General features: G+C 36.8%; 1 protein-coding gene across 2 annotated transcripts in view; it reads left to right on the plus strand.

Moving 5' to 3' along the window:
* The first annotated feature begins 4,631 nt into the window (after positions 1-4,631).
* Positions 4,632-13,241, plus strand: part of Hspa4l (heat shock protein family A (Hsp70) member 4 like) — a 47,727-nt gene continuing 39,117 nt past the window's right edge. Inside the window, exon 1 of one of the 2 annotated variants that reach the window (XM_063260751.1) lies at positions 4,632-4,964. In XM_063260751.1, the coding sequence (XP_063116821.1) occupies positions 4,858-4,964 (107 nt within the window). In that variant the 5' untranslated portion in view covers positions 4,632-4,857. The remainder of the gene's footprint in view (positions 4,965-13,241) is intronic. The other variant, XM_063260752.1, reaches the window with a different exon arrangement.

Raw genomic sequence — 13,241 nt, forward strand, 5'->3', positions numbered from 1 at the left:
AATGTGTAAAAGATTGTTAAGCTAGTTGGATAAACTGGAGAGAGATTTTGTTAGGCTGAAAGTCAGGGTAGTGAAGTGGGCACACTTGCTCAAGGTATACAGGTTCAAAGTTTATTTCAAAGAAAACATAATTTTTAATATGTTGAATATCACTTAAAGAAAACAACTTGAGAATTCTCCATATGATTTTTTTCAGTGGTTACAGAAATAAAATATAAAATACTTTCCTTCTAAACTATAACATCAAAGAAACTTAACCAAATATTTTCCCATATAAAGATTAAGAAAATAGTATAAAAATTTTAATTTGTGCAAAGCAATGCTTATAGGAAAGAAGTCATTGGTGCTATAGGTTTAACCCAGAAAATACTGAACTACCTTACCACTCCCTTTAATTATATTTTGAGACAGTGTTTTGCTAAGTTATTCAATACATAGGAATATGTTGTGTGCCACCAAAGCAAAAGAAGTCTTTAATATTCTGAAAGTCATAGCTAGAAGGCAGTTTATTCTAAATTGCTAAACCAAAGGATATAAGTTGTGTAGGATATAAGTTGTGTAGACAAAAATACTATTTAGTATCTTGGGCTGAGCTAAAACTATATTAACATAAAATATTGTTGAGAGATGACATAGTGAACAAAATCAGAATACAGATTTCATAAGGAAATAGTTCTGCTAAATGTTAATACCAATGTTAGCACATAACTAAAATATATTTAAAATGAATATGGTTTTTAAATTCCTACATCTTAGTCTTATGTAAGACACAATTTTCTACTTTAAAACTACCTCCCCAAATAATACCTAAAATTCCATCTCAGAACTTCATTCTTTTAGTTTCTTTTTTAGTTCATTAAAACATATCTTCCCTATGACAAGATAACTTTTTAATTTGGTGGTAATTTATACTCACTGAAATTGCATTTATTTGGTTAATTTCAGTTTTTTTCTCATAATAGGCTTTATTGCTGGGTAGGGAAATGAAAATATGTACTAAGAGGCCGAGGCCACTCAAGGAGTTTTTAATATTCCTACTCTGGATTGATGCTTTTTAAAAATAGGACTTTGGCATCCTCAAGACTAAAATTTCCAAAGTAGGTCCTTTGTTCATGGATATAAGCAGTACGCTACATAAATAAATCGATAGCTTCATTTCTCATAGCTGACTGACCTAAATAGGAGTTCAAAAGAAATTCTTTCCACTGTCTGTTTAAAAGTCAGTATTTTCTAAGGGCCAGTACTGCTCATTTTTCTAACTTTCTATTTGTTTCCTACCTCGTGTCTTCTCTAGCTTAGGTTTCAGATACCATCCTGTATGTAAGTGACACTCAGATTTCTCTGTAGCCTAGATTTCTTTAGATTTTTTAGATGTATGTTTCTGCTTGTCTCTTGCATGTCTCTCAGCATGTATTAGAGGCTTCTATAACCCAGTATTCCTATCCTAACTCAACTTAGTTACAGATTTGTTTCTCTGTCCCTTATTATTAATAGTACTCTTCCTTGCGTTCCTATATTGGTTCATATAGCAAATACGTCGCCAACTCATACAAATGCTACCTCCTAAATCATGTTTTCTCTTTACACTTTGATTGCCATTGCCTTATTTAGGTTTTATTGTCACACAAATTATATTTTAATAGCCTAATGTAATGAAGGTGGAGGTCAAATTGTAACAGATTTATAGTGGTTTAAAGGAGACATGTTTCTCTTACATAATAGTTGGCCATGCAAGCCAGCAGCACAAATGAACTTCAGACACCTTGATTAAGTCTTTTTCTCTAGTCCCCTAAAGCAGGGATTTGAAACCATTTTTGTGCCATGGACATTTTAGTCAACCTAGTAAAACCCTTTCTTACAATGAATTTTTAAGTACATAAAATACTTAAGATTAAGAAGACTATTTGAAATATAATTATTAAATACAAATTAGTAGCAGGCATGGCAGCACATGCCTGTAATCCCAGCACTCAGGAGGCTGAGGCAGGATGATTGTTGCAAATTCGAGACCAGCCTAAGTAAGCTATAAAGTGAGCTCAAGGCCAGCCTGAACTGCATAGCGAGACCCTGTCTCAAAAAGGAAAAAAAACTCAAGTTAGTGATAAATACGTACTTTTAACTCAAGAAGAACCCAGTAGTTCATGTAATTTTAAAGTTAATATGACAATATTTAAACATCTAAATGATAATAAAGTGTTATGAAAATAGTTGATTTCTATGGATAGGAAGATGATACTACAGTGAGCTGTACATATATTCATAATTGAAGGAGATGTTACTTTTTTCACTTTTTAAGAGAATATGTTTGAGAAAAAGCTTTTGTCCAAGAGACCCAGAGGTCCCAAGTGGGTTGCCTATATTTTAGTTAAAGGTTAATTCAAGACCTTCCCATCCCTTAATTCTGTTAATCCCTTGAGGATTTGGAGCTGTGAGTAAAGCAGCACTGTCCTAGAGCGTTATACATGTCTACACAGTAAAAAACACACAAGGCCTAGAAAGAGGAAAGAACAGGAGAAATGAATTTTAACCAGGTAAGGTGGAAATTGCATGTTACCACATTCACATGTTAGTGAGACTTTAGTCACATGACAATATGACTAACCAAGGTGAAAATACTTAGTAGTTGACTGAAAATTATGTCTGTCACAGCCTCCCAAAATGACTTTTGCATACAATCTCATCTTGCTCTAGTCTATATTAACATTGCTACCACACTTTTTAAACACAGTCCTTTCGATTATTTAAGTTTTCTACACCAGACTCAAATTTGGGAGCCTCCTACCCAGGTGGCTGGGATTTAGGCTTGCACCACCACACCCAGTACCTTTCTTACAAATAAAATTAAAAAGTTACATTATTAAATATAAAAAGTCCAATGGATATATTTATCACTTCAACACGTTTTCAACCTGAGACTTGTAGCATTCAGTAACTTGTCAAAGGTCTTAAGGTAAATCTGAAACTAAAACCTAAATTCATGTTAACTCTAAAGCCTGTCCTGTTCACAGCTACTAGGTACTTTCATGTCCTCCCATTAATTTTAAGAAATGTGGTAACTCCTCATACCAGGCATTAACTTTACTTTTGTGTTTTAAATGTTCTTTTGATTAAAAAATCACAGGTTTTACAGACATCATGGACAAATAAATAGAATCAGTTAAGTATAAGGTCCCTGGGGACTCTCAGGATATACAGGAACAATTCTAAATGATGGGGAGTCATCATCCTTCTAGGAAAGATGATGGCTGGAAGAGACAGTTAGGTGGTGGAATCCTGAGGGCTGAGGGTTCTGTCAGGAGCAGCAGCGTCGAATCCTGAGTCTTCTCTCGAACTGTCCACTGGAAAGGTGAATTTTGCTGGAGCTCAGAGGGTGGCATCAACCCGCGCGCATAGCTTGTCTCCTGTGTAGTCTTAAATGGAGAAACCTGATTGTTTAGAGAGACAAGAGTCGAAGCAAGACTATACATTCGAGTTTCTTCAGTATTGGCACTGAACATGGATGTCACAGTTGTAGCAACAGCTGCAGGAGCTATAACCACACTTGCCGCTGCCGCTATAGCAGCCCTGTTACTACTAAAACGGCTAAGTTGTTTTAAGTGGTGGGGTACGGACAATGAGGGTACTAAAGAAATGGGGGGAAAACCCACATCTATTTTCAAGATGGTCACCAATGTGGAACAGGAACCTGATCAAGAATTAAAGAAGGTGCAGGGGACACACAAAGAATTGGACGAGATGGAATTGGGGTCCCAAGAACTGCAAAAGAAAGAATTACACAAAGAAGTCATCAAAAAAGAACAGGACAGCCAAGCTTCGTGAGTATAAAATATAATTTGATTAAATTGCAGACACCGGCAAGAGACGTCGAACAGGCAGGATGGCAGCAGGAGGCCGGCGCACAGCTGGGCCGGGCCCTGTGACAGACTAAGGGTCGTTTCTGCAAAACTGAGCTAAGGGAAAGAGGTGAAGGAAGCTGCTGAACGGAAAGTTCTCAGTCTGCTCGCAGCTTGACACCAGTTTGGCTCTGCCTTTTCAAACTGGAAGGAAAAAAGCCTGGAAAGGTGCAGTTCTTGAAGCGCGGGGCCTCTCGGGCTCCGCGGCAGTGTCGCCAAGCGCCGCACAATGGGCGCTACCTCACAAAGCTGGCGGCGGGGACCCGCACGGCCCTGCGAGCGCCGGCGACACACGGCCCCTCGGGGCGGCGGGTGGGTGCGCGGGGAGCTGCGGGCTCTGTGTGGGAAGGGAGGGGCAGGGTGGGGCGGCTGTGGAAACGGCACCGCCGACACCGCCGAGGAGGCTGCACCCCGGCGCATTTACCAGCAACCGCCGCCTCGCAGCGAGTCAGGTCGCCCAGCTGCTGCCCGGCAACTTGAGAGCCAGCACCGCCTCCCTGCCTCCCCCCGGTCCGCCCCGTCTCCCCACCCCTCCCATCCGCCCCCGGCTGGCTCAGCTTTCCAGATCTTTCTCGAACCCGCAGCCCCTACGGCAGCCGTTGCCCGAGTGCTGACGGAAGCGGCCGAAGTCGAGGCTGGGAGCAGCCTCCGGCGCAGAGCTACGACTCGCGAGCCTCCCCGGCGGCAGAGCGCGCAGGCGCAGATCCCAGTAACTGCCGGTTGGAGGCGTCCGAGCCGCAGTGGAGAGACCCAGGCAGCAGGACGCGGCGGAGGCTGTGGCGCTGGCGGCCTCTACCTTCTCTGCAGTTTCCTGACGCCTTGCCCTATTTTCAGAGTTGGCGACCTGGGGTCCTGTCTCTTTGCTTCTCGTAGGAGTCGCAATCCCAGCAGGAACGGCCCACCAGAGGACGCGGAGCCCGCATCCGAGGATTCAGCGCCGGCAGCCCGACCATCAGGCGGCGGGATGTCTGTGGTTGGCATTGACCTCGGCTTTCTCAACTGCTACATCGCCGTAGCAAGGAGTGGCGGCATTGAGACCATCGCCAACGAGTACAGCGACAGGTGTACCCCGTAAGTGCCCAATGGTCCTCGCCCCGCCCTGAGGTGTGTGCTGCCCTCCGGCCCCTGCGCATCCCCGGGCGCGAGCCCCGTGCTGACAGGTGCAGCCCCCAACGCGGCCCAAGTGCAGGCGGACTCCTAGCTCGCAGCGCCGCTCTATTTGCGAGGACTAGGGACTCGCTGACTGGCGCATCTCCTTTCGGTGACGCCGTCAGCGAGTCCACCGCAGGTTGCGCCGAGGGGCTGGCGTGAGGCCGCCGCAGCGTCCGGAGCGGGAAGGAAGGGCCCCGGGTGCCCGCCGGGGCTGGCGCGGGATTGTACTCCGCTCTGCTCTTTTTCCTCCACGCGTCTCCTGGGTGACAGCTTTTCTGCAGAAAAGTAGGGAGAGAAAGCTTAGACTGCACACTTGAGAAGATGAGTTGCAGGTTCATCTGGCCCTGACCCCCCTTGAGAAAAGAGATCATCTGACCAGTTTCCAAGGGCGCAGAGTTATAGTACACTAACACAGAGACTCCAATGGAAGTCATTTGGGTGGAAATTAGTGGGGTTAGATTCTATGACCCAAAGCATATTTCTAGACTGAATTGTTGGAGAGTCATAGATGACTATCCTTGTATGAACATGATTGTGAAGTGCTGCTATAATGAACCCTTGATGCTTCCATTTAGGAATGGCATTATGACATAGAAGCACGTTTCCACATGTTCTGTTGTTCCTCTGGTCTGGGAGGTTTGTTGGCAAAGAACATGACTTAAGTAATACCGGGATATGAAAAACTAATATAGGTTTCTCATTGTAGGCTTCTGTTACCTGTAATTTTATGAGGAAAATTCTGTTCGTGCATTGCTTTTCCTGAAAAGCAATGTATTTGACTCTTCAGAATAATCCCAAATATATTTTAAATAGGAGACTGACAGTGTTAAATGAACTTTAAATGCCCCAATAATTACAATTCTATGAGTAGTTAAAATACATAGCTGTTTGTTGAAAAACAGCTTACTTGCAGTCTGTACTTTGATTTCTTTCCAAGAATATTCTAGAATGTTTTATACACTTTTCCCTAGATTTATGTATTACACGTCTTGTATTGACATTTTGGATGTTTATATCCTCAAATATGGACATAGGTCAAGTAATCCTCACAGTACTATATAAACTTTTTTTCTCCTTTTTGCATCTTTCTCTGACTTTTTTATGTACAATAAGACATTAACTACATATGAATTCATATCTTCATGATTTTATGTCACAACAAATAAGGCTTTTTTGCCATCGAAAAAAACCTAGAAAATATTAAACTCTTTCAGCAAAGTAGAAAATAATGGGGACAATCTGACTTGAGTGATTCAACCTGTAGGAAAAAAGTAAGAGGTCAGGTAGACATTTCGCCTAGTGTTTTAAAACCTTATTCTATATCAGAAGCCAGAAATACAAGAATGATACTGCATTTCTAGGCTTGAAAATCTCTGTAGTAATAAATGACATTTTACAGAGCATGGTGGGTCTTTACAGAAAGAGTTCTTTAAATAGTATAGTGTTTCATAAATTTTCATTGTTATTGGCTTGTTCAGTGTGATTCAGATTTAATGTAATATTTCTGGTTTATGTATTTAAATCCTAATAGTAATACAGTATTTAGATTCAATGGATCAAATCTAAACTGCAAAGTTTCTAAGGTGGAAAGATTGTTTTCTCATTTAACTTGCATCTGGGACTCTGATCTTTCCTGTTACTGTATATACACTGTCATTAACGTCAGGAATACATCTTTTATTATTACCAAACACAAATACTTAACAGAAGTCTGGTGGTGCTTTTACACTGTATTTACTTAGTGGGGCTTAACTACTGAAGGAAAGACATGGTTCTTCCTAGTCCCATTTGCAAAGTATGCCCATTATGATAAAAACATTACTATTATAGAATCTTTAACTGCCCTTATACATCACATTTAATAATGTGTTAAACTAGGTTTTCAACAAGTGTATTCCACAGTCCAGTTGCTGATGTCAGTGTGACAGAAATATTTTTAATATACAAATACATTATAAAGGAAATGTGTGAAGAGGAAAGAAACGTTTAGTTTCATTGATTTCAGTGTGCATACTTTTTCACACTTGTTTTATTCTTTAACATTTGATTATGCACACAAAGGAAGCTCCCTTTTATAAGCCAAGAAAGACAATTCAATGAAAAAGAGCATTAAGTTTTAGATTAAAATTCAGGGCAAATAATTCATCCTATTCTTCAGACCCACTTAAGTGAAATTGGAGTGTATGTTAGCCTTCCATTGCTCTAGCAAAATACTTGAGATAATGGACTTTTAATTAGGAAAGGTTTGTTTTGGGTCATAGTTTTGAAAGTTTCAGTCCATTGATTTTTGAGCGGCAACAAGGCAGAACGTTACAAAGTGAGTGGCAAAAGAAGCCACTCACTTCATGGTGGCAGGAAGCAAAGAGAGACAGGAAATTCCAGATCCAATTGAAGTTCAAAATGGTGCACACACCTGAGGGTGTAACTCAGTAATACAATGCTCCTGGGTTCAGTGCATACCACCAAAAAAATAGTGTATAGCAGAGTCCTGGTAATAGACTCATTTCCTGCAAAAGTTGAAACAAGTTAACATTGTGTATAAATTGAAGAGAAAAAGGTCTTTCTGCAATTTTTTATTTAAAAATTATTACATAAATAATGTATGTTTCTTAGAAAATATAGGCACATTGAAGTAGTTGGGCCTGGAATTTAGCTCAGTGGCACTGTGCCTGCCTGACAAGTACCAGGTCCTGAGTTTGATTCCCAGTACTAAACAAAAAAAAAAAAGAGAATTATAGTTCCTCTACTTATAAATATAACTTCCAGATAGTTGTGTTTGTTTTAGAGAAAATATGTACTTTATACTGTATTGTGTTTAATAATACACTTCTATGTAAAGTGTATCTCTATTCCACCAGCTTTCATCTTTATATATAATCATTAAATTTAATCTATCCTGTTAGACATTCATGTTGTTTATATTTTGTTTTTGCAAATAAGGCTGTAATACCTTTTAAATTTTCAATCCTTAATTTATTTATCTAAATTCTTAGAAATATAGTTACTGAATGACAAATTTTTGAGACTTTAGATATAAGTATATAGATGTATGGGAAGTATATAGATGTATGGGAATGAGAATTTCTATCCCAGACTTAATATAAAGGTGATTTGGTTTGACACATGGGAAATAAGTGTACAGCCAAGAATCCTCACTCAATGTCAAATTAAAGCATCTGATCAACTGTAATTGTTTGTTACTGTGATGGTTTTGTGTCAAGCATTATGCTTGAACTTGTGCATGAGATGAGTCATACCAGCTATCTTTTTTCCTCTAAGAAGCGTCAAATATAAAATAAAGTGACTTAGCTTGGAACTACATAAGTAATGAAAGTGTCAGTTTCAGTCCTCTCTGGTACATAACCAGAATATCTTTCCATTAGCCATTGGTAAGGATGATGTATGTGTAGTAGGTTGATAGGACTGTTAACAGTTGAAGGAACAGATTCCCTTGCTGAACACTTAGGATATAGAGAAACATTTGTGCTCTACCATAAAACAATTTAATTTTGGATAATTTCTGAAAAACCTTGTTTTAAAATGTTTTAATCATGTTTGTAAGTTATTTTTAAGGACATGTAAAATAATTTTTAAAGATCATAAAAATACAAATGTAAGTATAAATGTATGGTAGAAAACAATGTGGAAGACTAACCTTAATGGATGCTTCTTGGAAGTAGATTTGTGTAGGATGTGTGTTTAATATACTACATGTAATGTTTTTCAATTTTTATGAACATATTTTACAGTAAGGACTATGAATATTTTTAAAATGGAACTACTTACTCAAAGAGTCTTGCCAGGTATATTAATTAGCTTTTTCATCAGAATTTATATTGGACTTGATACTCAATTCTCTAGTTTACTGTATTCATTACTTTCACCTGTTTATTTTCAAGTGTATATATAATCTAGAAATAAGGGGAAAATTTGTTTAAACCTTAGATATGTGGGATAATTCCTCAGTGCATAAAAATAGAAATTAGTTTGGTGTACTTAAACTAAATATAGAAAATATCAAACTCCAGAGGCTATAAATCAGTAATAGAACCTTTTACAATGATGATGGTGATGGTTTTAGGGGAAAAAACTTACAGCTTCTCATTTATTCTTTTTATGCTATCAGTAGGGTTTGTGTGTTTTACTGTAAACTTATTATTTCAAGAGCAGAATACAAAGTTAAGTCTTCTCTTTATCCTTTCGTAACCACACCTCCTAAAGTTTAGTGTGTATTTCTGAAGTATGTGATTGTATGCACATAACTGATAATATTTCTCTTTTTAAAAAAGTGCAATTATGTTACGCATTTTGCATTTTGCTTTTATTCATCTCAGAATACTTTGTGGGAATCTCAAACTTGTATACATTATATGGCTCCCTGTCCTTATTCTTTTTAATAGCTCTACAGTATACCATTTGATAGCGAAGCTATTATAGGTGAAGCTTTATTTTGCTTTTGACAAGTACTCTACAGTAAAAATTTGATGAACACTTTTGCTTTTTTTTATTTAATCAAATTTGTTGGAGTTAATGGATGGGCAGATGGCTCAAACTGTAGCAGGGCCAAAGGTAAGATTATTTTTTAAAGTAGCTTAATATAAAGCCACAAAAAAAAAGAACCTTGAGTCATGCCCTTGCCTTTGGAAGTGAAAAGTTCCTAGAAGCCAAGGTATTATAACTTATAAATTATCTATTGTGAATTTAAAATGTTTAGTATACCTTTAAGAGTATAATACATGGTTGTGACAAAAATAGGTAGCAGGTGGTAGTTTGCAAACTCTTGGTAGTAGGTAGTCATAATCAAAAGAACTAATTATGCATTGATACTTGTGCTTGAACTGTGAATTTTATGTAAGATGTTTTTTAAAATATAATTAAGGTACTTTATTATAATTGTAATAGTTGCACTTAATATTATGACTAAATATAGCTTAATCATATTGCTAAATATTGTATTACTATAGCTGATCAGCATTTAAAATATTACATATAGTTATGTAAATACTTGTGTGATTTCTGTTCAGGTTTACAAGTTACAGGTGAATTTAATTGAATTGTGTTTCCTAAGCATTTAATATTCTTACATTGTTTTATATTTCTTAAAATGTTTCATCTTTGTTCATAATGGAAAATTAGAAACTTTATGGTATCATTAATCATGTGTGTTTCCTAAGCATTTAATATTCTTACATTGTTTTATATTTCTTAAAATGTTTCATCTTTGTTCATAATGGAAAATTGGAAACTTTATGGTGTCATTAATCATGTGTGTCTGCAAACTTATCTTTCTACCTTGCAAGTTGAACAAATAGCAACAGTAAATCTTTTTGACGACAACTTTTTCCTCTTTTGGACAACATGTTTTACAAATAGTTAAGTTTGAGAAACTATAGATTTTTTCTCCACAGAGCTTCTTAGATTCCTTAATTGGTTTACAAGCATTGAAACTAAGAAAAGGATGTTTTCGCACATGTATTTGAGCCTCTGAGGAATTATATTTCACAGAATACTATTTTCGGAAATACTGTAAGGCAGTTGCTCTTGGACAGAGGCAATGATGCCCCTGAAGGATATCATCTTATCTAAAGATAAGCTTTAGATTGTCACAGCTTGAAGGGAGTAGTGGACATTGAGTAAGGAGGGGGCTCTAGGGATGCTTCTAAAATCCTATGGAGCACAATACAACCCACTATTTCCAAACAATATCAGGCCCAAAAAGTCAGCAGTACCAAGATTGCTGCTCTGTGGATGTCTTGACAGACACTTGAAACAAACTGTTTGGTGGTTGATAATTTGACTCAGCGTCAAACTGTTAATATAAGAGACTGACCCCTTTGATTTAAACCTATTGATTGCCCTCTCATCATCATTAATCCAGTGGTAATGTCTCTTAGCGTCAACTTAGTGATAGCAGAAGAGCTAAAAAATACTGTTATACAACTGACAAAAGAAAAAACTAATATAAAGCTTAAATGGTAAAATTGAGAGGTTTTTGGATCCTTTGATACTGAAAAGAAAGGAACAAACAAATGTTGAGATTGCTGACCTCTTAGGTGAGAAATTTCGTAGTCTTTTCCCAGTATGTTTTCTCTAGTGATACTTGTCCTTAAAAAAATAGTTTGATAAAGGAAATAATAATAAATTATTATGGGAGAATACAACTTCATTAAAGTAACATCCTATCACTTGATTTTTATGTCCCTTCTGTACTAAAAGGAATATAGAACATTTAGAAGTCTAAACAGAATTTTATGGCATTTTTTGAGTTCTGAGATTACAACAGTATCAACATCAGATTGCATATTTGAGATTTAAACCACACTGTAAAAAAACACTAATAAATGAATAAACTAGACTATACATCTCCCTTCCATTCTTTAGGTAGAAAATGAAATTTCTGAATAGTTGTCAAAATAATCTGTACAAAGTATTTAAATATGTGTTATGGCATCTATTTTTGGATAGCTATAGTTTTCTGTAAAACTTATATTGGTACATGTTTTATATTATGTCTCATTTCCCTGGTTATTATAAAGTCATACAGAAGTTTTGAATAGGGTTTTCTAAAAATTCGTGGAAGGTATTTTTTATTTAACATGTTATAATGCAAGCTGTAATTTATATGTTTTGCTGTCAGGCAGCTCTGAACCACCCCAGTATGTAGCATAGGACAGTCCCAAAGAGTGACACAAGCCACCCCGTGAGGGGTAGTCATGTATATACCACCACTGTGTCAGGGTGGTGGGACTTTGTTAATGATTTTGTAACAGTCTAGAGTCTTTTTCAAAAAGAATTGAAGGAAAGAGTTTGAAGATCTTTATGTGAGGTAGGTCATCTTATGTATTGGAAACTTGAGCATTGCCAAATCTAATTACAGTAGATATTTTAAACTTTAATAATAAAGTCATCTGGTTTTTGTTTTTTGTTTTTTGTCTTTTTCCTTTTTATCGGTACCAGGGATCAAACTCACAACTGCCTGCTTTCAAGGCCGGCGCTTATGCCGCTGAGCTGAATCCCCAGCCCCATAGTCATCTGTTTTTTATTTCAGAGAATATATAATGTAATCTTTAGGTTTTCTTTTGTGAAGTGATATTATGTGTAAGTGTATTTCAAAGAAACTAGGACCTATAAATGATAATTGAAAATGAGTCTTACTTAGATACACATTTCTAACAAAGTTCAGAATCTAAGCAAACAATCTCAAAATAATTTCTGCATTCAAGTAAATAATACAATACCAAAATATTATGAGTCTTAAGATGTAATGCCAATCCTTACAGGTTACTGTTTTGGAAATAGAAATTTTTAATTTTTCGCAAATACACTGAATCAAGGACTTGCTTATAAGATATATCAAGATACTATCAGGCCAAGTGACACCTGCTTTATCTTGATTTTCCTGTTTTTTTTTACTAGATCTCATTAGAGAAAAGTCACTTCAATTTACTATTTCTGACCATCACTTTTTAACATTGCAGTTCTAAATTCCTTCTCTGCTTTGGATGTCTCAAAAGTAGCCCATGTTTAGCATGTTTACAACAGAAATTGTGTTTCTTCCTTCCCCATCTTATCTCCCTGATAAATGTTTTCTGTTTCATGGGATAATACTAGCATCTATAGTCTTATGCACACTGGAAATCTAGGCATTCTTATAACTTGCATCTTCCTCCTGTCTAATACAGCACAGTCAATAAAAAGATGTGAACCGTGTACTAATTTTTAGTGTTTCAGTAATTGTACTATAAAAGATTTTTAAAAGTGAGATTAATTCTCATGTATTTTACTTAACTTGGTATATCTGAAATCCTATTTCAAAACATAATATTTTCAAAATAATGTGATACATTACTTGTTAAATATTAAATCATAAAAATCCAGAATATTTTTATACTTGATTAAATTGTATCAAATGGTGAGACACAATTTAGAGAAAAATTGGGTAAATGGGGAGAACAGGAATGTTATTTATATAGAATTTTTAGAGAAAGTGTCTCATATACTTGTCATGAGCAGAGAGCACAAGCCATATGAATAGATGTATTCACAAGATTCAGAAAGAGGATATAGCATCTTACAAGAGTCTTGAGGCACAAATGTGGTGAACATCATCGAGAAATGGCAAGCAGGCCAGTTTGCCTGGATTGAATTTACAGGGTAGAGCAGACAAAGATGGGACCGTGAAGAGCTTTATTGGCT

The sequence above is a fragment of the Cavia porcellus genome, unplaced genomic scaffold, assembly GCF_034190915.1.
Source record: "Cavia porcellus strain 051 isolate PalLab524CR breed Dunkin Hartley unplaced genomic scaffold, mCavPor4.1 scaffold_14, whole genome shotgun sequence".
Taxonomy (NCBI): Eukaryota; Metazoa; Chordata; class Mammalia; order Rodentia; family Caviidae; genus Cavia; species Cavia porcellus.